Source organism: Alosa alosa, chromosome 15 (genome assembly GCF_017589495.1).
Source record: "Alosa alosa isolate M-15738 ecotype Scorff River chromosome 15, AALO_Geno_1.1, whole genome shotgun sequence".
NCBI classification, from domain to species: domain Eukaryota; kingdom Metazoa; phylum Chordata; class Actinopteri; order Clupeiformes; family Clupeidae; genus Alosa; species Alosa alosa.
Window position 1 is genome coordinate 27,259,418 of NC_063203.1, and position 25,948 is coordinate 27,285,365.

Here is a 25,948-nt window from a genome sequence, read left to right on the forward strand (position 1 = left end):
TCTGACTGTTTGGCCAGAGGGGGCAAGATGGCAGCTTATGGCCTTCATCTCAAACTACACACACACACACACACATACAGACACACACACAGAGACACACACACACACAGATACAGAGACATACACGCGCACACACACACCCACACACACACAGGTACAGAAATACACACACACAGAGACACACACACACACACACACGCACATACAGACAGACACACACACACACACACACACACACACACACAGATACAGAGACATACACTCGCACACACACACAGGTACAGAAATACACACACACACACACACACACAGACACACACACGCACATACAGACAGACACACACACACACACACACACGCACACACAGACACAGACACACACAGATACAGACACACACACACACACACACACACACACACACACAGACACACACACACACAGATACAGAGACATGCACGCGCACACACACCCCCCACACACAGATACACACACACAGATACAGAGACATACACGCGCACACAAGCACACACACACACACACACACACACACACACACACACACACACACACACACACACAGATACAGAAATACACACACACACACAAGCACACACACACACACACACACACTCTGGTGGAGAACCCCAGAGCCCACACTGAGGACCATGCAGCCCATCACTCATATATTCATGCCATCCCACAGACTTCTGCTTTCCAATTGCATAATTGAGGCAGAGAGGTCTTTTGAAAGTCACTAAGCTGCTTACAGTCTTTATGAAAGTGAATGGAGAGTGAGGATAGAGCACAGGCACAGTGAAGTAGAAGGGGTGAAGAGAACAAGATTAGTAAGGGCTGTCGTATCAAAATGCGTTTTCTGATGAGGAATAGAGGCCCTTTTCTATAATTAGTCTCACGGTTGTGCAGTTGCTGTGCATTTCTGGAGGCAGCAAGAGGCTTTACAGTGCAGAAACAGTCTCTTTGTCACGCCGTTAGGACAGCCGCAGTCAGAGCAGACTGTTTCAGTAAGGACGGGACACTCAACGCAGACTGTTTCAGTAAGGACAGGACACTCAACGCAGACTGTTTCAGTAAGGACAGGACACTCAACGCAGACTGTTTCAGTAAGGAGAGGACACTCAAAGCTGAGTTACTGCCATGCTTGCACCATACATTGGAAGAACGATAACGGAGCGGTAATGACATCTTTGTTGTGTTCCGATTCCGTAAGGAAAAAGCACAGGGGGCACCCGGATTTGAACCGGGGACCTCTTGATCTGCAGTCAAATGCTCTACCACTGAGCTATACCCCCATGTGTATTCAGTGTCATTGTTTGCATCTAAGTCAGTGTTAAGTCATCATTGTATTTGTTTTACAGGGAGGGGGAGGGATCAGGTTTAACACGTGTGCTATTCACACAGCTGTATTATCTAACCAAGGCAGAGAGAGAGAGAAAGAGAGAAAGAGAGAGAGAGAGAGAGAGAGAGAGAGAGACACTATGAGTTATGAGTGAAAGTTACAGACCAAGGTTAGACAAAGGGACAAATATTTGGATAGATAAATGCACAAAGGCAGGGAGACACAGAGATAGAGAGAGAGAAAGAGAGAGGAAGAGAGAGAGAACAAAAGAAAGAAAGAAAGAAAAAAGAGAGGGCTTATTTGGCTACAGCTATAGATAACATAGGAATGTTACATAAATTAGGAATTTAATACGTTCCAAACTATAACACACACACACACACACCTCTGGACACATTTTGTGTACTGGAATGTCCACATAGAGTAACAGTGTCCATTCTGGAACTCCCACATAGAGTACATAGAGTAACAGTGTCCATGCTGGCGTGTCCACAAGGTCCAGCAGCACAACCTGGCCTGGGTGCTGTTACGTTTGTATTGACTTATTTAGCAGAGGCTTTCATCCAAAGTGATCTACTACATCAATCAACACTATGGGCTACGTGCACGAAAGGCTCTCAGTGAACAGAGCTCTGTTCTAGAATCTTTGGTGCAGAAGTTGTACTAGTCAAAGTGTAGTTGAGGGAGAAAGAGGTAGAAGAAGGAGGTAGAGAGAATAAAGGGAAGTGAGGGGTGTGTTAGAGGTGTGAGAGGAGGTATCCTTGAAAGAGTTGGGTCTTCAAAAGCTTCTTGAAGATAGAGAGGGATAGAGAGGGATAGAGAGGGATAGAGAGGGATAGAGAGGGATGCTCCGGCTACTCTGGTAGCATTTGGCAGGTCACTCCACCCTCGGGGGAATACAAATAACACTTCTGCTCAGCTTTGTCACACTGGAGCCCATGGAGCCCATGGAGAGAGAGAGAGAGAGAGAGAGAGAGAGAGAGAGAGAGAGACTATGAGTGACAATTACAAAGCAAGGTTAGACAAAGGGACAAATATTTGGATAGATAAATGCATAAAGGCAGGGAGACACAGAGATGGAGAGAGAGAGAAAAGAGATAAAGAGAGAGAGAGAGAAAACAAAAGAAAGAAAGAAAGAAAGAAAGAAAGAAAGAAAGAAAGAAAGAGAGGGCTTACCCTTGCCTGGCGGGTGCTTTGTCACACTGAACAGGTGCAGGATGGGAAGGGACTGTTGGGCGACTAGAGTGTTGTTCTAATTATGCAGCCACTTTAGCACAGGGGCCCCACTGGTCATAAACGGCTCTCACTGCTTTCTGGCTAAGCTAGCATCAAAAAGACCACAGTGCCCGTATCCCCAATCAAGCCCGACACACAGGGAGGGGGACGACTGGTGCCAACTCCTAATTGGTCTAATTCCGTCTCCGTCCTCAGGAGGGTCAATCTGTGCCGTGCTGTGCTGTGCTTCTCTGCATGTTCAGTACGCACTTTGATGATGGCTGTCCGGCTTACTGGGTCAGTGTTGATGAGACACCGGTTCAGCGCCTGCTGGAAACAAACAAACAAACAAACAAACAATATGGCGCCTGTGGAGAGACCAGTGTAGCGCTCGATGTGAATGCGCTTGTGGAGGGACCAGTAAGCTGGAAGGACCGGTAAACACTCGATGTGAACGCGCTTGTGGAGGGACCGGTAAACGCTCGATGTGAACACGGGCAATGCAATCACGCATCATGGTGTGAAGGGGGCAAATCTGTTTGAAACTCAATGGCATCACGCATGAGGAAACTCAATGGCTCACATCAAAGCAGAGAGGTCTGGTGAGATTCTCGGACAAACTGTCCGAGACAAACCCTCCACCAAACTGTCACTGACTGTTCATAGTTCCCTCTAGGAGACATTACATGCCCCAAAACCACAGAGGCTTTACAAATACAGACAAGCTGACAGGTAACTGAGCTCTGAGCTCCGTTCTGCTCCTCTGCTCAGTAATGTGTACACATGGCTGAGCGTGTTGCAGAGTGATCATGCAAATGGAAAAGAAACAACCTTATAGGCAGATAAATAGTTCTGCTGTTGCTCTCGTAAAAGAGCAAGTTGCTAACAACATCACAGTCATGGAAGCAATCTACAAACCAATCACGTATTTGTAAAACTGTACTCTACTGAAACTGACAACACAAGCTGAACAGACATAATTACGTCCCCTTTCATATACAGCATTATGGAAAAAAATTTACAACAATGTACAGTGTGCTGTAAGTATGTTGGGGATGTGTGTTGGAGAAGCTTCCTGATGAAATAATGTGCTGTGTATGTAGGGGAGGGGGGGGGCAATGTACTGCAAGTATGGTGAAGGGACTTACTATTGCAAGCAGAGTACTGTATGTATGATGTATGTGAGTGATGAAGATGTGTGTGTGGGCGGGAGGGGAGTGTGGCAGTGACTGTGTGTGTGTGTGTGTGTGTGTGTAGTGTGCGTGTGGGTAGGTGGGGGCAGTGTGCTGTAAGTATGTAGAGGATGTGTGTTGGAGAAGATCCTGAAGACAATGTGCTGTGTATGTAGGGAGGGGGCAGTGATGCAAATGAGCCAGTTAGCTTACCTTAGCTTGTGCCCCAGGAAGGGTAACTTCTCCTTACTCACAACCATTCGCTTGCCCGTTCTGCTGCTAAAGACATGTTACTAACCACCTGCCTTAGACTTCGACCACAAATGCCCAATTCAGACAGCAAGCCAATAGCAGATCTGGCCACAAACCCACGTGCACCGATTTCAATAGGCCTTAATCGTGCACTCCAACCTCGCTTAACTGCCTCCTCTGCTATTTCAGTGTATTTAGCTCTCTTCAGCTCATTGGCCACTTCCACTCTGTCTTCCTAAGGAACAGTGAGTTCAATGAAATAAACTATCTTCTCTGAATCCGACCATAGAATTACGTTGGGTCGTAGCTTAGTACTCACTATATGTGGAGGTACCGCCATCTGCTGGCCAAGATCAACCTTCATTTCCCAGCCCGCCACATTTTCAACTGGCGGTTTTACACCTGGCCTTTATGAACAAGGTTTATCCCCTGACGTTACAAAGTTAATTTGCCTTACCCCTTTACTAGCTGCTAATGAATTGACTTCTCTCCTTTTATCCTCTATTGCCGCTGCCACACATTTCAATACCTGGTTATGACGCCACGTATGCCGCCCCTGGGTGAGACTTACCTTGCACCCTGATAGGATATGGTGGAGACTGCCCACACACGAGCAAAGTATGCATTTATCATCCTCACCAAACCATTGACTTAAATTCTTGGGAGATGGGAGCACATCATATGTAGCACCTAACATAAATCTGATCTTACCAGCTTCCATGCCCCACAGATCTTTCCATTTAATCCGTCTTTTTTCCACCCCTTCCCAGTTCACCCACTGCCCTTGTTTTGCCTGCGACACTGCCTTAGTACATCTTACAGCCTCCTCCTGTCTATGCATTTCCTCCACTACCATTTTCCTCTTTTCTCCTGCAGAAGCCTTACTCCACAAGGGTTCACTTACACCCACCCCTAGACCCCCCCGCCCGTGCTGCACATGGCCCATTATATCCCTATGCTTCAATGCTGATTGAGCTTGTTTAACTGCCTGCTCTGGGTTCCACTTCCTCCCTGCATTAACTGTGGGTGCAACTTTCCTCACCACTGGGTCCTTGGACTGAGTAAGAGTCATTTCCAATCTAGCCATAGCACACTTAAATTCCTCTGTCAGACTAGATATTGGGAACTCTACAATACCCTTCCCATACAAGGCTACACTGCTTAAGCAGCGTGGGACTCCGAGCCATTTTCTGACAAAGGAGTTGATCATTTTTTCCAACCTCTCTACCTTTGACAGAGGAACTTCATAAACTGTCAATGGCCACATTAGCCGAGGCAATAAACCAAACTGGAAACACCACAGCTTGAGCTTACCTGGCAGCCCTGACTTGTCAATTTTTGCAATACCTTGCCTAGTGACCTGTCTCAAGTCTTCAACCTGTGATTTATCACTAAGGCTTGCATCATACCATCTTCCCAGACTGGTTTCTCCAGAACTGTGGGAATCACTTCTTATCTATTACCTTCACTTTTTGAGAGACAGTTGAGAGACTCCTAGACTTACTTGGCTTCACCTTCATTCTGGCCCATTTCAGATTACTATTTAACTTATCCAGCAACCTGTTGGTGCATGGTTGACGTCAAGGTTGTCATGTCGTCCATGAAAGCCCTAATCGGGGGGAGGCGTGGCCCTCCCTGCAACTTCTCCCCACCCACTACCCATTTTGAGGATGATGGGCCTCATAAAAGCAAGTGGGGAGATGGTACATCCGGCCATGATTCCTATCTCAAGTTGTTGCCACCCTGTGGTTTAATCAGCTGTAGTAAAACATAATTGAAAATCCAGAAAGTATGCTAGGCTTTTAATGCTACCTGGGATTCTGAAATAATCAAAGGCTTCCCACAACAGACTATGCGGCACAGACCTAAAAGCATTAGCCAAATCCAAGAACACAACGTGCAGGTCTCTCTTCTCACGCTTTGCTAATTGAATTTGTTGCCAAATCATGCTGGTAAGCACCCGGAGAAGCCAGGAATTCCAGCTTTTTGCACCGTGGTATCAATTAGTTTATTCCTTTCAAGGTAATTTGTCAGTCTCCGTGCCACCACACTAAAGAAACATGAACATCAACAAAAAATGCCAAAGAGGATTTGTTTTAACAAGTGGAATCTATTTTTTTTTCTCTCTCTCTCTCTCTCTTTCTCTCTCTCTCTCTCTCTCTCTCTCTACACACTTGGTTGGTTGTGAGTTAAGCTTTTAAATCAACCAGAGACATTGGTCTACTTGATGAGCTGTCCCTCTGGTATTAAATTCAGCGCAGTGCTTTTTGTGTAAAGCGTAAACACCGTAAATACCGTTCTATGGTCAGTGGGCAGAATAATTACAGAGTGGAAGATCACCAGTAAAGCCCTTGCTCATAGGCTTGGCTAAACACAATCATCTAAGCCATTGCCTAGCCCCAAAAACATCAAACTCATAATTATTCCATTGTGTCCTGCTGCTACTGAAATGCACGTTGCGTTAACTTGTTTGACATGACACCAAAGGAGAATGCGGTACCGAGAGACATGGTGGGCCTTTGGTTTGATTAAACTAATAAATGTGTTTGATATGCAGCGCAGAGAGAGTTGTCTTTCACCATGTATGTAGCCTACAGGACTTTTGGCTATTGATTCATAGAATACACACTGTGCTACAAATCCAGTGTAAATTGAGTAGTCTAGCATACAACACTTTTACGTATCACGAATAACACAAAAGGTTTAATTTTAGTCGAATTCCACTCAGTTAGTCCGTCAACAAAAGCAGCTTAGAAAAGACTCTGAGGGGACAGATCAGCAAATCAACATTTCTCCACTCCACTTTATATTTGAATTGTGTAAAGGAGAATAGAAGAAAAATGCTTTGGATTCACTAAATAACTGAAACCGTGATGGCCTTGCTGCTTGCTGTTGTGTAAATTAGAGAGAGGAAGAGGTAGAGGAAGTGTTTCACTCTCCCCGAACAAGCATAGATTCCCCAACACAAAGACTAATTAGAATGCAGCTCGGCAACACGATAATGAGAGTCCAACCTGGCCAATCAGGCCTTCTTCTGGAGTTGTGCTGGTCTGCTCTGCTGACGTAACTTCCCACTAACAGAATCCAAACTTTTTAATAAGCACAGTACTGTAAATCTGGATTGTGAGGTTTACAAAGGGAAAGTCAAGTGGCACTCTCCAGCTATAACAGAAGGCTAAAAGAAGCTTTAACTGAGAGAAAAAAAGAAAGAAAGCGATGCCAGCAAGAGACAGAAGAGAGAGGATCTAATAAATGAAGTAGAAGGGAGGGAAACTTAGCACTACTTCGTAAGAAAGCAAGGAAACGGAGAAAGAAAGAGAATAGGCTAGTGAAAGACAGACAGTCACAGAACACAAAGGGACCAGGGAAAAGAGGATGTAAGGGACAAGTGTGTGACTCATTAAGTAGGTGTATACAATCAGAATAATAATGTGGAGGGGTTCAGGTTCAGTGTGTGTGTGTGTGTGGGGTTGGGGGTGCACACAGGTGGGGGCATTGCAGTAAACATGATGACACGTGATTGCATTGCCATGAAACAAATGTGTTTCACAGACCAAATTAGCCAGTCTCACGCATAACTGCTTGTAAGTATGTATACTATAGCCATGTTTCTTTTTCAGGCTGAAATGTGTGAGGCTTATCCATGATGGCATTGTCAGTTTGAGCACTGAACAATGTGCCCATGTGCAAGCTAAATGTCAAGTGTGTGTGTGTGTGTGTGTGTGTGTGGTTGTCTGACGAATGCATTGCCTGGACATGCCTTTACAGTGGCAAGAGTTGAAGTAAAAGGAAGAAGGGCTGATCAATTACTGTAGAAAATAATTTGTAAAATAAACAAAACATACAGGTAGTTCCTTTCCCTTGGCCCAAAATAATGTATTCACTTGATTTACAATGCAAATATGAGTGTGGTTTGCATGTATGCATGTATGCAAATATGAGTGTAGTTTTGCTACCACAAAATGTAATGAAACTTTCAATAGTTCACTGCTCCCCAACATTGATTGAGTGTTTCTGCATGCTTGTGTGTGTGTGTGTGTGTGTGTGTGTGTGTGTGTGTGTGTGTGTCCATATTTCTGTATGTGCCATGCGTAGCTGTGTGTGCATGTGATGGCAAACCTGTGCTTGTCCACTTATTTCTCCCACGCGAGCGTCTGCACGGTGGGGGGCCTGCGTGCCGTGCTCAGCCTGTGAGTCTACCTGTCAAAGCAAATGGGACTCAAACAGACTCGAAGCACACCATGTGCACAAATCACCACATGCCTCTCACACATCATTAGCAACATGGGGATAATGGCATGGTTTTCAGATTAAGGTTGAACACAGTAGGCATGTGGCTGCTGAATCCTCAACGTGACCAATAGGCCATATGAAACAGATGTCATTACCCAGAACCAAGGAGTTTCTCAATGGACATCTAAGAGCGTGTTCTGTACCCTAACAGCCTTTCTGGATGAACACAACCAAACATAACATAACAATGTGGCAGGGCACATAACAGTAGACATATGTTGATGTTGTGAAGTACTACCACACAGTTTACAATGGATCCATTTCAATTAAAATATCTTCTGGCACACAAATGAAGTTACAAGGTTTTGCAAACTCCACTTCGCCTTCTGATGCTTCCTAGAGCATTTAAGAAACTGTGTTGAATTGTGCTAAGTTATCTTTTGGAACAGAGATAGCGTAGCAGCAGTGTTTAAGAGCTAGCTAGAACCGTTAATGGTGCCAACTGGAACATTGGATATTTCTATGGGGCTCTTCTCAGAACATTAAAGGAGAATGCTGGCCATTTTACACATAGATCTCTGTTTCCCAAGGTCACCGAGTACTACCAACAGCCAGAGCAGCAAGGGAGCTACAATACTACACTCTGGGGGCATAATCATAATCATCCAAAATTCTCCTTTAAAGGCCTGGAAAGGGAGGTGAGGTGACTACTGGTGTGATTTGAGCTATCACACAGGAAACTCTTTTTTTTAATCACCTCTGACTTTAGGATTACGTGATCAGGGGTGAAGTGGTAAAATAAGAGGTGGGTATCAATTCTGGGATCATGGTAAGGTGGACTGCGATATGCGGTAGCAGGTTTTTTAAAAAGGCATTCAGAACATGTTTGATGAAGGTGGAGGTTATTGTCCAATATTTATAACAATACTAGTGGTATCAAAGGGTTCCTAGAGTGATGATGAGTGTACATATTGTGAAGGTGGATAATACAGTGTGATTTTTCAATGTTAAAAGCAATTGGTAAATAAACTCATTTGAGAGGTGGATAAACAAGGGAACAGATTCCTTTTCCTGACCTGATATGAACATGATTAGGCTGACCTACTCCCTTCCGGGCTGGAAAACTCACTGCTTGGGCATGATCTTTTTGCTCTGTCCAAGCTGCTCCTCTTGCCTAATAAGCTCGACACACTCTACACTGTTGTATTGGATCAAGGTATTATTTGTAGCAAGTATGACTAATAGCTTTACTTTACTCTATGCATTGATGATTGTCAGTTTGCTGACAGGAAAGCTGTTATTCTGTTATACATTAAATGGAAAAGTACTGTATTAATAGATGGATAGGCTGTACAACTAGAAAACAGTATGAACACTACGATGGCAAACAAATTACACATGTTCATACCCTGAAATCATTAACAAAATACACGCCTTTCCTCTCAAATTCATTTTCCTGAGAACTTATTTTTGCCATGCCTGAATACATTTGCTCAAATAGCATTCGTAAAACAGCCCAAATATGCACATGGTAGGCTACAGTGATGAGCCCACCCTTCCAAAAAGGCTTGAGGCATACAGCATAATACAACACACAATGATGGATGTGCTTCTATGCCATGCCTGGATGATCTCCACTAACCCATCTTTATCCTCTAGGGTTGAAGGGAGACTGATATGCGATATTGGGAGTATGATTAAACATACTTGTTACCCTTGTACCTAGGGGCTTCCAACGTGATAATATGTACAGATATAATAGTTTCCTTAATTGTGTTTCATGGAGAAGTGACACATACCCCACATACTGAATAGATTTACAGCATTCCCACTTACATGTAGTTCCCATTAAAGATTCTGGTAGGCAACATGTTAAGATTGATTGACGGTTAAGGCCCCGGCCGTGGCGCAACTGGCTGGGGCACCTGCACCGTACGCCGGCGACCTGGGTTCGATTCCCGGCCCGTGGTCCTTTCCGGATCCCACCCTGACTCTCTCTCCCATTCACTTCCTGTCATTCTCTACTGTCCTGTCTGCAATAAAGGCATAAAAAAGGCCTATATATATATATATGAAAGATTGATTGATGGTTAAGACAATATATTGGTCTGTCGCCTCACTGTGGTGCTGCTTAATACATTTTACAGGCTCTGTGTGGGTGCCAGATGCAGATCTGAGTTGGCCTTTGTACAGCCAGTTCTGCTGTGTGGTCTGTGATAATTCCATTTGTTGGGCAATTAGACAAAGACATAGGCTACCAACTGACTTGTACACTGCAAAAACTACTTATCTAATAAAAAGTGTTTATTAGATCTTATATCAAGATCAAAAAATCTAGTTAATATTGTTTTCAGTAGAGACTTAGCTAGCACTTTCTCGTAAATTAATTTGACTTAATTTGACTCCTTTTAAGACGTCTCATCTTGAAAACAAGCAAAATTGTCTGCCAGTGCGTTAAGCAAATTTGTCCTATAAAAACAAGAAAATGTGTCTGCCAGTGCGTTAAGTAAATTTGTCTCGACCCTTAAAGACTCCTTAAAATAAGTCAAAGTCTTAAATTAAGTCAAAATGATCTTTCGAGAGAGTGCTAGGTAAGTCTCTTCATACTAGAAACAATCCAAATAGATAGATTAATAACACTTATTTTTTGCAGTGTAATATGGATGTGTTAGAAATTTGAGGAGGCTGCCGATGCTGCTCCTGTTTACTATGCTGTACACTGGGCAATAGACTGAGCAGACAAATTAGCACAAGAGCAGACAGACAGTGACACCAAGTGGCAAAAGTGAGAGAAATAACATTATCCTTTGTGTGACCGCTCAGAGATGACATTTAGGGAAAACAAACAACTACTTAAAACCAGCAGTATAGGGAGGAAACAGAAAACACTACTTGAGAATACTTAATCACAGGACATTATGCAGTTGGAATTGGATGTAAGACATGAGATCAGACCTGGTCAAATTCACCCCCGCCATCATAAAATCTTGCAATATATCTTCAAAGGAGGCTGTGTCTGTTATTAGCCACTCTGTAAAACCAGGATTTACTTGACTTTTCCCATGTCTGATGATGATTCTTTTGCTGTGCTAAGCAGAGGCTGTGCATATAGTTCAGGCATCTTAAAATAGCAAAGCCAATTATTTGTGTCATCATCAAGAAAAATCTACAAACTTCAAACTTCAACATACTTCCAAAAATAAGCATTAAAGCCATATTTAGCATAACTATTCAACAAATGTAAAACAAAACCAGATAATTATCAAGTTATTCAGGGAGGTATTTTGAAATAATTATATAATAACAAGTCATCTGAGATTATCTTAAAAGAGATTTAAAAGCGCTTAATTGTGTCTAATGAGCAACTGACAATAGCCCAGAACAGATTTAGAACATCCTCATCTTTTATTAGCCTTTAAAGATTCTGGCAGGCAACAGTTGTAATGATACATCTTCTGATGCTAAGCTAGGGCACATCATCAGTGATGTTCCTGATCTCATTGGGTGTTTCGGGTCTTTCGAAACATCAGACACCCTTCTTCAGGTGACCCAGCTGAGGTTGATCAAGCCTCAGCTTGTGCCCTAGCAGCATTTGTCCACGGATCCGCTCTTTTGATCCAGAGCCACCTTGAAGCCTTCTCTGCAGCCTCTGTGCTGTTGCAGATAGCCCTTGTTCTTCTCTCACCTGTGATGCCGAGTGCAGTGTAGGCCCTGTAGAGGGACTGCCCTGCAAAGCCTCTGATGCCGAGTGCAGTGTAGGCCCTATAGAGGGACTGCCCTGCAAAGCCTCTGATGCCGAGTGCAGTGTAGGCCCTATAGAGGTACTGCCCTGCAAAGCCTCTGCACCCCACCTCCACAGGTAAGCACCTTGCCTTCCAGCCTTGATTGTGGCAGTCGCTGACGAGGCCTTCATATTTTGCCCTCTTCCTCTCGAAAGCTTCTTCCATTAGGTCTTCCCATGGCACAGTGAGCTCCAACATGACCAGGTTCTTTGTTGCCTCTGATACCAAGACAATGTCAGGTCTCAGGGTGGTATTGACGACATGCTGGGGGAACTTAAGCTGTTCGCACAAGTCCACGTTCAGCTGCCAATCCTGTGCGGTGTTCAGAAGCCCTGATGTTACCCTGGAAGATCTTTCTGGCTTCTCTCCAGCCCTGATGAAGCTGATGGCTACCATAGGGTTCTCTTGGCTACCATAGGGTTCCCTTGGCTACTATAGGGTACTGTTAGTTTATTTCCCCTGTGTTCTGTGGTAACTCCATGGGTAATTCGACAAAGAAATTGATAAAGACTGGACTGTATTGGTCAGAATCTGAAGCTGCTGATGTTTATACTACTATTACTTTGCTGGGAAGTAGACTGTACAGACAATTACAGTTTTTCTCAGTCGCTTTGTTGCATTTGATCATAATGCTCATTTGCACAACAGTTAGTGCATTTCTCAAAAGAATTAGTGCAAACTGCACTGCATAGTGGATAACCTGCAAATCTAATTGTATCAAAATGCTTAGTTTATGCCTCAAAAGCAAATATTTATGCCAATGAAACTGCCATTGTTTATGTCAAGACAGTCAAATAGTATTTTTGTAATGAAAAATGTGCAAGGCAGCACTAGTTTTTTTTTTTTTTTCAAACCCACAAAGTTACACATTATTGTATGTGAAGGGGTTGATTCCAAGACAGTGGATACGTTTCAAAGTTTTTTTTTCTGTTGACAGACATTGTGACTGTATAAAGAAAAATAAATAGCTTTTACAGCATTGTTTAAATGAAAAATGGCCAATAAAACAATGACCAATGTATAGTAAAACCCCCCTTGGTCAGAGCTGTGCACCACTGCACATCTTTATATATCCAGACATTCTTGTCTGTCAGGTCACATACATTTATATACAGTACCCTCCAGAATTATTGGCACCTTTGCTAAAGTTGACTAAAAACCGGTATAAAAAATAATCTGTTGGTGATTTATTGTAATCTCACAATGAAAACAATGAGGAAAAATCCAACCTGGAAGGGAATCAAATTTAGGAAGAAGGAAATCTCATAAATAAATACATATTTTTATTTATTTAGAACATCCCATTCTCTATTGCCCTTAAAATATTTTAGTAGACAATACAAAGATCATTATGCAGTTCATGATATGTGATCTGTTTCCTGACATTGTGTCAAATATGTCTCTTCTGAACACACAAAGCTAGATTTATCTATGAAAACCACCACAGCGAAAAGAACATCCATTTGGATTTATTGATTCCTAGTAAAGCTCCAGAACATTGCCCCATAACTGCATCATTAAACCTCATTACAGAGGGCTTGCAAAGGTTAAGTGCAAATGGTGATAAAACACTCCCACCTAGCGGTTAGAAATTATACTGCAAGATATTGTGATATTCAATGGATGGCATGGGCTTACACTGCGGGTGGCCCGCAGGCGGGACAATTCCATCCCTTTTGCATTTTTACTTTGGATAGACAATAGCAATACATCATAGGAGTTTAAAAAAAAAATCTAGACTGGAGTAACTCAACATTTGACACCTCCGATATGTTTAGTGTTCAAAAGACGTCAAATCCGTTTTCGTTACCAAATTTATAGCCAAGGAGTCAGAAGTGAAGATGCATGTAGGCTATGGCTATAAAAACTGTGCCTTCATTTTACAACTAAACACAAGAAAATACTTTTCTAACCCTTGAGCCAGCTCCTTACTATGTGATCTCAATGGCAATGCAGCGTTTGTTTGCACCTCCAAAAACATGGCGTAGCCTACCTGGTTACCTCCCAAAAATGCCCTTAAACGCCCACAAATACCCGTATGTTTGTGTGAAAGAATTGGCACCAAAATACAAGGCCCCTGCTTTCAAAAGAGGTCAAGCACTTCAATATATACCGGTAAGTCAAAGTATATGGACACAGGGCCATTGTTAGTAGCCTAGGCCTAGGCGGTGTGCAATTTCGAGCAAAATCTCAAAATAAGTGCCCATATGGACAACGCTTCGTTCAAATGGCCATGTAAGAAAGATACAGAAATGCTTTTTGCTTTTTTTTTGTTATTGTTGTTTATATCAGTGGTCTGTCATACAGCCTATGTTTTTTTCACTGGTCATACAAAAGAACATTAAAGAGCAAGGCTATCATCTTACCCTCTGGTGACCATATATCTGATAGGCTACCCTCAGACACTCGCCAGACAGTCACGGTAGGCTTTACTTAGTTTGTGAAATATTTCTGCAGTTTGAATAATCCTTCATGATCTATAGATTTTGCCTTAAGCACAAGCTACCCTCCTCCTACCATATGCGTGCCATACGCGAGCCGTCCGCCTGTAGTTCTGCTGAAAGTAGTGGCTTGGATAGTGAGGCTGTTGCCATAGAAACGGGCACGCAGGTAGTGAGCGGTGAAGCAGCTGTGGGGGGTTGGTTGGATGACTGGCTGACTGGCTGGATGGTTGTATGTGAGAAGGTGTAGAACGGTAGCCTAGCTGGCTGTTGTGGTGGATGTGGGGAAAGTGAGCGAGGGACAGTGGGGACTGGGGCAATAGGCAAAAGGAAGAGGGATCAGATAAAAGTGACAGATATGACGGAGAGGATCGCATCTTGCGGAAGCCTTGATAACGCTTCTCTCCTGCTACAGTATTGCAACGGTAAGTTGAGACTGGATTTCCTTATAAATACGGTTGTCGCACGGCGAGAGGTTATCAATGCAAATTATCTCTAGACCAAACCGTCAGCTAACTTAGTTTCATACGACCGATACGTGTTATGTCAGGTCCAGGCGGCTACTATGCTTTTTTTTAGCCTACTGTCGCCTGTCACAGAATCTGTTAACATGTCCATGTCTGACAACAACGGTTCATTTTATACTAGGCTACCTAAAGCAAGCTAAGCTAACTTTACCTGTGTGTTGTGTAGGACAGGACAGGGGTATTCAGATACTTTGATGGGCAGACATATTTGCATACATGTAAAACACAATGGTTGAGTCAACCATATTTTGATGTGATATTGGCTGCATCTGTTTGCAACTGGCGCTTCTGAAGGCAGCTGAAGAGTATGGAGAACATTGCGTTTCGTCAGTGGCCAGAAAATATGATTTTGAGCCGTCCACTTACTGCCAGAGAAGGTAAGATGAAACGCTAGTAGGCTATCTAGATAAATCAGTTATGTAATCTCTCCTTTGATGTGAGTGAACTGAAAACCTGAAATAGTAGCTTAACCTTAACCCATTGATTCAGTGAGAGATGTTGCAAAACATTTTGTCGATAGCCAATGAAAGACTGGTGTCTGCTGCTGCCTGTGATATGCTTTCCATTTCTGTATGTTTGGTAGGCTACAGAAACAAAAATACATGTCTGCATTTGTGTTTGTGTGTGGCTCGATTGTTAGGCTACTGTGTAACCTGTAACCTTATAGTAGCCTAGCTGTAGAAAGGCATTGTAGCCTACATTAGTTGCTGGATGATGGTGCCAGATTGCATTATGTAGGCCTAATGAATCATCTATTTCCTTTGTTTCCTCCTGATGTAACTTTTACACTTCAGTGAGATCTGATGTTGACTAAGTGTCAATCTCCCTAATTCCACTGCATTTCTTACATCCAGTAACTATATGCATGTGACAATAAACTTCCTTGTATCCTTGTATCCTTGTATATTTGTAAACCTGTTGGCATGTGCAGCAAAACGGGACATTTCACCTTTCCCTTAAAGCATTTGTTTGTCATGCTTAGAAGACAATTTTAGATTTTCAGGTGGATGTTTTTTGACAGAGTGAGAGTGACCTGTGTTATGAGAGGTAGTCTAGAGCCTCGCGTCAGATGGGAGGGAACATGCATCCATGGGCAAGATGGTTAATGTGCTTGTAAGGGGGACCAAAACCCATGGGTGCTATATCTGAGAGGAAAATGAGATTTAAACACTTAACTACTCAGTAGCCTCCATGACACATGCATCCCTCACAAGAAAGTATCGTGCTTCAGAAACAGGCTAATAGATTGATTTGCCTGAAGCATCATAGCTCAGGACGAGGTAGGCTATCATCTGAGGTTACAGTACAAGGCTACTGAAACCGTGGCCAGGGTTACAATGCCTCAAGCCATTCAGGCTATTAGCTTCTTCCTCCAGATGGAAGGGTGGTGTCTGATCCATGTGGTTGGGTGTGGTTCATTATCAGCGTCCGGGTGAGAGAGTACAGCAGGGCTCTCTGAAAGAGAGGACAAGACTACCTGGCAGTCTGAGGCAGAGTCAACTGATTATAATTCATTATAATTTCTAATTTATTCAGATTATTATAACGTATAACTATTACTGCAGCCCCACCGTTACCCATGGCAGCCATGTTGGTCATGTTGGGTGGAGCTCCATTGCTCCCAGTAGCCCCAGCAGAGACCAGACCAGCAGGAGGAGGATGGAGGGTTTTGGTGTTTGCCAGGTTCAAAGGCTCGAGCTGTTAGTGAAACCCAGACTGGGAAACAGTTGGATCCACGGGAGGTGGCTAAGTCCTTTCCTCGTAGCCGCGGTGCCCTGTAACGGATTCATGCCAGATCAGGGCCGTGTTTGTTTCCACGGTCAGCTGCCATCCTGGTGAACCCTATTGACCACCTGTGCGTGAGTGATGGGTTACAATAGCAGATGGTTGGCTAGTGATGCAGACAGCTGTGAAGAGTGTTGTCAAAATGTTCCCTCACAACCCATGTCTTCTTTTGTTCCACATGATCGTTTGTAGAATGTAAATGATTAAGTTAATCAGATATTGGATAATAATTAGCTAAGACAATGATTCAGTTTAGTACCAGGAGCATTTTTATTAGGCATTGCTGTTTTGAGAGATGCATTCTGACAGGAGTCAATTGACTTACTTTTCTGTACACACTCCATGTAAAAAGGTGCTCTTAGATCATGTTTTCTCACTTTTTGGGGAAGGTTAGTTTTAAGTTTAACCTAATTATTGAATATTACATAATATGCCGTCACTATACTGACATTTTCTCTGTTTGATTAGTGTATTGAAATGTAACATTACATATGATTCAGATATTTAATTGGATATTAAAAGTTCAATAGGTTTCAGATTGAAGCCATCAGACAAATCACAGTCCCCCTGTCTCATCAAAACAATGACATTGCTGTAGATTCAGCTGACTCACATTGGGCTGTGTGTTTAATGTGTGTGTGTGTGTGTGTGTGTGTGTGTGTGTGTGTGTGTGTGTGTGTGTGTGTGTGTGTGTGTGTGTGTGTGTGTGTCATTGATGGAGGAGTTTGAGCATAAGCCCTGCTCTTGCACTTCCTGGTAGTGCCTGGCCACTGCATTGAGCAGGTTTGGATTCATGCCAGTCCAGCAGCTCTCTCTCTCTCTATCTCTTTCTCTCTCTCTCTCTGTTATACACACATGCACACACAGCAATCTATCTCTCTATCGCTATCTCTCTCTGACACACACACACACACACACAGCAGTCTTACCCTTTCTCTATTTCTTTATCTCACTCATCCTCATTACTTCTCTATCCCTCTTTTCTTTTTCTTTCTTTCTCTCTGTCCTTTCCTCCCTCTTTCTCTCTGTACTGTGGGTAGCAGTAGCCACTCGCTGATATCTGACTCAAGGGAGGAGTGTCCTGTTACTGAGCATGCTCCCCTCCTCTCCAACATGAACAACATGAAAGGGGTGTGTAGTGTGAGGCGAGGGAAGGGCAGAGAGAGAGAGGGAGGGAGAGAGAGAGGGAGGGAGAGAGAGAGAGAGAGAGAGAGAGAGAGAGAGAGAGAGAGAGAGAGAGAGAGAGAGAGAGAGAGAGAGGGAGAGAGGGAGAGGAGAGAAGGGCCAGCCAACAGATGCCTTGTTTGTCTGGGAGGTCCGGCAAGGAACATCACCCCTTACTGGAACTCTGGCGCCTCTGGAAAACAGCCCCCAGAGAGAGAGAGAGAAAGGAGAAAGAGAGAAGAGAGAGAGAGAATTGACTGACAGACTGGATGACTGAGCTGATCCCTGACTGGCATGGCAGGTAGGGGAAGTGATGCTGATGGTGGCTGGAGGAGGAGACGGATTAATATTTCAGCAGGTGTCGGACATCCAGCCTCGGACTGCGCCTCACCCTCCACCTCCTTTTGTCTTCTTTCCCACACGCTTCTGTGCTGGGACCATGCCCCCTTCTCTCCTTCCTCCTTTTTCCTCCTCTCTCCCTTTCCTCTCCCTCTCTCTTCCTCTTCATCCTCTGCTCTTTTTACTGGCTTTCATAGCTCATTTTCACATCACAGCAATCACTCATCTTTCATATGACCGCCACCTGCTGCCTTTATTGGAGCTGCGATCTGTGAGTGTGTGTGTGTGTGTGTGTGTGTGTGTGTGTGTGTGTTTGTTAGGCGCTAAAGACCCAGTCATCATTAGATATGCATACTTACTCTGAGAGCCTGCTGGGCAGACAGTTCCAGTGTGCTGTGTGTGTGTGTGTGTGGGGGGGTATCAGAGACAGAGCTGCTCTGCTTGGGAAAGTCTTGATGAGTGTTTGCTGTCACTCGCAAATCTGTTGACACATGGCTTCTGAATTATGTGAAGGGCTGTTTGTGTGTGTGTGTGCGTGCATGCGTGCGTGCGTGTGTGTGAACTAACGCAAGAGTGGGTTAATTGCTGGCAGTGACCTAAACCATCCTGCCTGATATGCTGCTGTGGTGTGGTGTACACGTCAGTGTGGCTGACTGCATCGGGGACCACTGGCTGATGTAAGAGATTCAGGCATCTGATTATGCAGCAGGCAGCTGTAGGCTACTCTCAGCATCGCAGACCTGCGCTTGGTATTCACATCACTGCACGGCCCCGTCAGTAGTCATACTACATACGACCCACAGGGGAGCAATAGCAGTATATAGAAGTGTAGGGGATCGTATAGAGAGGACTATAAAGTATTTTTATATGTGCAGTTTCAGTAATGTTTAAGGTATTATATATATATAGCTTAGGTCTATACATTACAGTACATTGGAAACGGGAATTGAATGAAAATTAAATAAACTGATAATTCTCCTGAAAGCTAAATAGTATAGCAAACTAGTCTTACTAGTATAAATAGTATTTTGCACAGGTACTTTCATGTCATCTTATAATTTTAAAATCCTAAACTGACTTGTAAAATAGAGCATGACAGCTTAAACTGCCACCTCCTGCTGAAGTGCTATGTAGATGTTTTGAGCTGTGAGCTTGGTGGCTCTTGTGTAGATGAGAGATGAGATGAAGCCTAGCTGTTAATTGATCCCTGGGGGATGGCAATAAGGCGCTTCTGAGTCTGAGATCTAAATGAGGGCAAAGCAGCGCTGAATGATGCTAATCTCCCTAATTGCTTCATCTAGGATGGGCGGCGAAGAGTGGGAAATGTCACCGATTTAAAACGAGGGAGGGGAAGGACAGGACAAGGACAGGAGTTTGTGTGCAGGACAGCATCACCTCTTTACACGCGACTGTGTCTCCCTCCTCCTCCCATTACAGAAGTGACCCTGCCACACCAGGCAGCGTTCAGTCAAATCAGCTAACCGCTAAGTCCATGTTGGTATAGAGTGTACTGCTGACAACACAGTGGGATATTCAAGTGTTTCAGTGTCATTTGATGCACTTCATATTATTTTAGGCATCTGTCAAATACTGTACATTCACACATTTCCTTGGGATGTGCATTATGGGCTAGCTTCAGTTGAGCAATACTAAAAGTGCTAAAGGACAGGAGTGAGCTATTCTCAGGATGCATTACAAACCCCATGCAAATTCATTGAAACAGCAGATGCAAATTGTTAAAGTCATTTTATCAAAATGCAAACTCTCTCACTTCCCCCCTTCCTTATGTCTTTTTCCCCCTCCCCCTCATTTCCTCCACCCTTTCTCTCCTCTCTATCTCTCCCAATGTCCTTTCTTCTCCCTCTCTCTGTTTCACCCCTCCTTCACTCCCACATTCTCTCCCTCTCCATCTCTCACCCTCTCTTACCTCTTTTACTCCCTTCCTCCCTCCTCCTCCTCCTCTCTATCCTTCCTCCCTCCTCCTCTTCCTCCTCCTCCTCTCCCTCCTCCTCCTCCTCCTCTTCCTCCTCGTCTCCCTCCTCCTCCTCTCCCTCCTTCCTCCTCCCTCCTCCTCCTCTTTCTCCTCCTCCTCCTCCTCCTCCTCTTCCTCCTCTCCCAGATGATCACCTGTCTGCGGGGAGCGCCATGGAGGTGGACGACCGTCTGTCCCACCTGGAGCAGCGGCTGCAGCTGCAGGAGGACGAGATCCAGCTCCTGAAGGCTGCGCTGGCCGATGCCCTACGCAGGCTCGGCCTCTGCGAGGATCAGACGCAGCCCGGGCCGCGCAGGCCTGCACCCACCAAAGGTCAGGGGTCACGTCACAGCACAGGTCAAAGGTGGTATGGTGATGTGGGGAAAGCCACTGCCACTTTTGAGGACTTTTTGATGTTTCGATGTGGCCCTTGACAGAAAAGAGTCAACTCTGAAAATACACACAGGGCACCTTTCTGAGCAATTTTGCTGGGCAGTATTATTGACCGATAGGCTGGGTGAACCCTGCAGCTCAGGCTGGAAACCTGTGCATCTTTTTCTGCTGCTTCCGTTACAATTTTGCCGGGACCAATCACAAGCTGGCTTATCCACCTGGCGCGCTATTGGCTATTAACTCCTACTGAGTTTTTACGCCGCTCTTTAAACGTCACCCGGTTCGTTGGTCAGATTGCTGAATGACTATCCAATTGCGTACAGAGTCATTTGAACTATGCCCGTTGATCACGCCTCTTGTGCAGTGGAAAATACATAGTGGACTCCCCAGACCAATGTTCAATCTTAAAAGATTGAGCTTGGTCTGTTGAAAGCCAGACTAATTGACCGATGTAGTTTAGGCACTTTCTCTCTGATATTAGCCAACACATTTGTTTTCCAGTATATTTTTGGGGCTTTTTATTGTGTAGGACAGTGTAGAGATGGACAGGAAGCAAGTGGGGGAGATCGGGAAATGACCTGAGTCATTTGGGTCTTGGGTCTCCATGGGCACTTGGGCCCAATTTTGGTACAGGCAATGTAGCCAGTTGTGCTACAGCGCCCCCTAGGCAACACATAGTTCACAACACTCATTAACAACAGGCAACTTGTTGCAATCGTCTGAGCAGAAAATTAGCAAGCAGCAATCATATTATTGCCCAGCAGCATTATTCAAAAGGGTTTCCTGTATATTATGTCCTACAGAAAAACAAGAATCTCACAAGCACTCTCTTTAGCTCTTGACAAATAAGCACTTGAAGGTGTGGTCAAGAAATCTTAGGGGTTTTCTGTACAGCTTGAAACCTTTTTATTGATTCCAAAATTGTGTTATTGAAGTTTTGAAATGAACCGGAAAGGGCTTTCATATGAAGACCAAAGGATATTCTGGTGTCAATTTTTTTTCCCCAATATGAGTTTGCTTCTAGCATTTAGCCATTTTTCTTGCTGTTAGTTCTGCAGAACTGTCTATTTATTCTGGATGGATTAAAGAGATGCTATCATCTGTTCAGTTTGCTTTCTTTTAATCTTCATATCAGGTAGCTAAGGTAGAGGTGCGCACATCCAAAACGCAGGTGCAGGACAAAGGGTCAGACAATCAAAAAACAAAATTGAATGTCCGCACACTTGCTCCCGTTTTGCTTTTTCTTTAATTTCACCAAGTGAACGTTTTCGAGCTACACGCTCTTCATCAGACTTGAATCAAGATAGACACACGTCATACTTATTAGGTAGAAAGGGTCACATGGTACATCAATCAAGTTCTAATTGGAAGGCACACCCACTGCAGAGAGGTGCATCCCAAAGTACCAATAGACATCCATAAATATTTTTCACCACACTACACCAGTCTCTACCAAATATACAAAAAATACAGAAAATATATACATATACACATATATACACACATACAAACCCAAACACATTCACTTTGAAAAATCAAAACGGGAGCAAGTGTGCGGACATTCAATTTTGTTTTTTAATCTTCATATCAGGCCATGTGTTATCTCTTATCCGTATTTGCATTGGTCAACTTATTATTTACAGCAGGGTTGCTAAGTTTGTTAGTTTGGACTATGGTACCTAGGAAGACTTGTCATGGTTGTAATTAAACAATGGATTGAATACTTATCACCGCTCACATTATGTTATCTCTGTTGCCTTTCTAGTCCGCCAGCTGTTGCAAGCCTTACCCTCCAAGCCTGTGAGCAATGGGTATGTCCAACAGAAGAGACTTGGAGGGTACCCCTCCTCGCCTTCTTCACCCAAAAAGGAGGTGCTGATGTCCATCAAAAGGTAAGAGCAATTTTCAAACAATACAACATTTACTAAGGGTTTTTGTATGAGGCTGTAGCTCCTAAGTTTGGCCAAGGAGGGTGCAGTGTAATCTTTCTATATCGGTGTGGTAGGGAAATCAGGAGAAAGCGAACTGTATGTGGTCCATAAACAGATGTGTCTGTCACACACACATGCTTAGATTTCCATTACTCATTCTTTAGAAATAGGGCAGGCTATTGTGTCCGATATCATAGAAAGTCTTTATTTCACCCCACACCCTCCCCTAGACTACAATACATAACATCCTTCTGTAAAAAAATGGCCATCTTTTCAGACTGGATGCACAAAGTCTCTCTCTTTCCAAATAAATCGAGCCACCCCTATATTACAAAATTATCACTCATGATGTGCATATTTGAACAACCAACGTTCCACAAGCACAGCTAAGCTAGCTGGCATCCGTTACACTATTACCAAAGCTCCACTTTAACCCTCTCTGCGATCATTTACAGACAGTGCACTGACTGATAACGTCACAGTAATTGTATTAACAATATTTGGCCAGTAGATGGCATTGGAAGACAACAAAATATTGTTGTATGTTATAGCCTACTTGTTGAGAGTTGTTAAGTCAACAGAAGGATAGCATTTAAGGTAATAACTACTTTTCTTCCATCAAAAAACATTTTTGGTTGTGGTGTAATACGAAAATAGCAAAGTAGTTAGAACATTTGTTTTATTTGGGTTTGCTGTTGGTGCTAGCAAACGATCTTTGGTGCTAGCAAGGCACAAAGTTAGCAGGCTAGGTTGCATATAACATGGGATCATCATGCTATCATGCTTCCTTGCGCTACCATTAGCGATGACAGAACATTGAACCAAATTGAAAGCAACCGCCAGACACCATAGATGGCACTCTATTTAGCATGAAAGATTTGAGAAAGTATTTACACACATGCATGTACAGTAGTATGAACATTAAATATAGGTAGTTACAGTAACTGACCAGTACAGTTCTTAAATGCATGCCAATAATTATGAAATGCAAATAACTAGGCTAGCCTACACCCTTTACTTTACATCCATAGGCATTTGAAGTCAAATTTAACAGAAAATGCAACATTACCTTTTCAAGCTAAGAAATCTTTATTTTTGAATTATTTGAATTTCTTCTTTGTAGACACTGGTTTCCTTCAGGTATATGTGTTTTCTTTTTTCTAATGCACCTCAATACAGCAATGTGGGTGAACGCGGAATAAACAGTAGCAGAAATAATAGTAGGATGATAGTTAGGTGTGTGTGTGTGTGTGTGTGTGTGTGAGTGAGAGAGTGTGAGTGTGAGCTTGAGCACGCATATGCTCAGGGCAGCAGAGGGCCCTTCGCCAAGAAATATGCCCATTTTTTCATTATCTTCAATGTCTTCAATATTTGGTATGTTTTTTTGGAAGTTAGTGAAAAAAGTCTGTTTTAAAATGTCATATTTTGTGCAGTGTAAAATAAAGTGTCTCAACCCTTTTTTGCCTGACAGTGACCACATATTCTATGTTCTCTTGGCAGCCAGGTGTTTCTGTGTCTGCCTGTTTCTATTGCTAGATTGTGGTCACTGAACCTGTACTTGGTCAGGATTTGCCTCTTTCGTACCTCTGACAGAGATACTCTGCCAATTCATATTATCTTTTTTAGGATCAGATAAGGATCTCTCCCTCTCTCCCTCTCCCTCTCTCCCCCCCTCTCTCTCTCTCACACTTTCCCTCTCTCTCCCTCCCTCTCCCTCTCTCCCTCTCTCCCCCTCTCTCCATCTCTCTCTCTCCCTCTCTCCTCCTTTCTCACACTTTCCCTCTCTCTCCCCTCTCTCCCTCTCCCCCTCTCTCCATCTCTCTCTCTCCCTCTCTCCTCCTCTCTCTCACACTATCCCTCTCTCTCCCTCTCTCTCTCTCCCCCTCTCTCCCTCTCTCTCTCTCTCTCCCTCTCTCTCCTCCTCTCTCTCACACTTTCCCTCTCTCTCCCTCTCTCTCTGCTAATTTTCGTTCCTCCTGTTGTATACAGACCAGCTGTCTTAAACCAGCTGGCCCTCAGCACGGCGTCTCTTCATCCCTTGTCCTCTGTCTCCTCTAACTGTCTCACGGTAATCTCACACCCGACTCTGTGTCCTGCTCTCTGTGCGTCCGCAGGAAGAGCATGTCCACTGAGCGCCTGTCCACTTCTCGGAGGGACCTCTCGGACCCGCGCAGCAGGACCACCTCCTCCAGCAGCTCTGGCGGAGGCAAGAGAGACAGGTGACTTATCAACGCTGCACCTAACACACAGTTGCCATGCATATGTAATAGCAATGACATACAATATGATGGCCTCAGGAAAAACTCCAAATGAAGATATCCAAAAGATCAGAAACATAGCTTCATCTAGAGACTTTAAAGCTGTAGTTTATTTGTTCTTCTTCGCTGGATTAAGAACTGTTTGATCAAAGTTTAGCGATATCTACTGTTCTGGGGAAGAAAATTCTGAAATGCCAAACGTGACAGGACCTGTCCTGCTGCATTTGTCTGACACATTCTCCTCTGTCTCATCTTCTTTCCACAGCCCTAACCCAAATGTTCTTCTATCTTCCAACAGTCAACATGTAACCTACTGTAGGTCAAATTGAGAAGAACTCTTGAATCAGTGTGCCAGTCAGGGTTTTGTAGCTAACAGTAAATTGAACACTTGTAAGTGTGATTAGTATAGTAGAGTATGTGTGGTTGTATTGTCTACTTGTAGTAAAATAAATTGGCTCAGTCATCCCACTTTGAGGTGAAAATGGACAAACTACAGTAATTGTAGAAACTCTGATAATCAATCCAACGCTCTACTCCCGGGTCAGGTGTTAGGGGGATTGCTCTGCTGGATCAAGTAGCTATGGAAATGTTGGTTTTATTTAGATTTTTGTAAAACCATGCCTGGAGGTTTACAATAATACAGTTATTCTGTGTCAGCATAGGGATTAGTTTAAAGCAGCAGTGCATCCTACGTGGAACACAGAACTGCATTATGCAAATATTCTGGATGGCTGGAGGCAACGGCACAGGTGTGTTTACCTGTTCAGCACATGATCATACACCGTCAAAATGAACTGGAAGAAGATTCCAAAGACAGTTGCCTAATGAACGCGTCCCTTAAAAAAGAGGCACCTTGTTGCCTGTAGTGTTGCTTTAAGTGTTTTAGTCTCAGTGGAACCCCTTAACTTTCCCTGCAGTGTGTCCACATGGACAGTAGACTGCATTGATTAGAGGGCAGCCGTGGCCTACTGGTTAGCGCTTCGGACTTGTAACCGGAGGGTTGCCGGTTCGAACCCCGACCGGTAGGCCACGGCTGAAGTTCCCTTGAGCAAGGCACCTAACCCCTCACTGCTCCCCGAGCACCGCTGTTGTTGCAGGCAGCTCACTGCGCCGGGATTAGTGTGTG

At 43.9% G+C, this 25,948-nt stretch overlaps 1 protein-coding gene and 1 non-coding gene across 5 annotated transcripts in view; one reads left to right on the forward strand and one right to left on the reverse strand.

The window, feature by feature from the left end:
• Nucleotides 1-1,239: 1,239 nt before the first annotated feature.
• On the reverse strand, nucleotides 1,240-1,311 carry trnac-gca. The gene has a single exon. It is a non-coding gene; the product is annotated as a tRNA-Cys (tRNA).
• A 13,340-nt stretch (nucleotides 1,312-14,651) lies between these two features.
• eml2 (EMAP like 2) overlaps nucleotides 14,652-25,948 on the forward strand; it is a 36,543-nt gene continuing 25,246 nt past the window's right edge. Inside the window, exons 1-5 of one of the 4 annotated variants that reach the window (XM_048264993.1) lie at nucleotides 14,652-14,878; nucleotides 15,275-15,357; nucleotides 20,388-20,573; nucleotides 22,399-22,525; nucleotides 24,679-24,783. In XM_048264993.1, the coding sequence (XP_048120950.1) occupies nucleotides 15,288-15,357; nucleotides 20,388-20,573; nucleotides 22,399-22,525; nucleotides 24,679-24,783 (488 nt within the window). In that variant the 5' untranslated portion in view covers nucleotides 14,652-14,878; nucleotides 15,275-15,287. Of the gene's footprint in view, nucleotides 14,879-15,274; nucleotides 15,358-18,049; nucleotides 18,231-19,569; nucleotides 19,763-20,387; nucleotides 20,574-22,398; nucleotides 22,526-24,678; nucleotides 24,784-25,948 lie in introns of those variants that run through there. The other 3 variants (XM_048264996.1, XM_048264994.1, XM_048264995.1) reach the window with 3 other exon arrangements.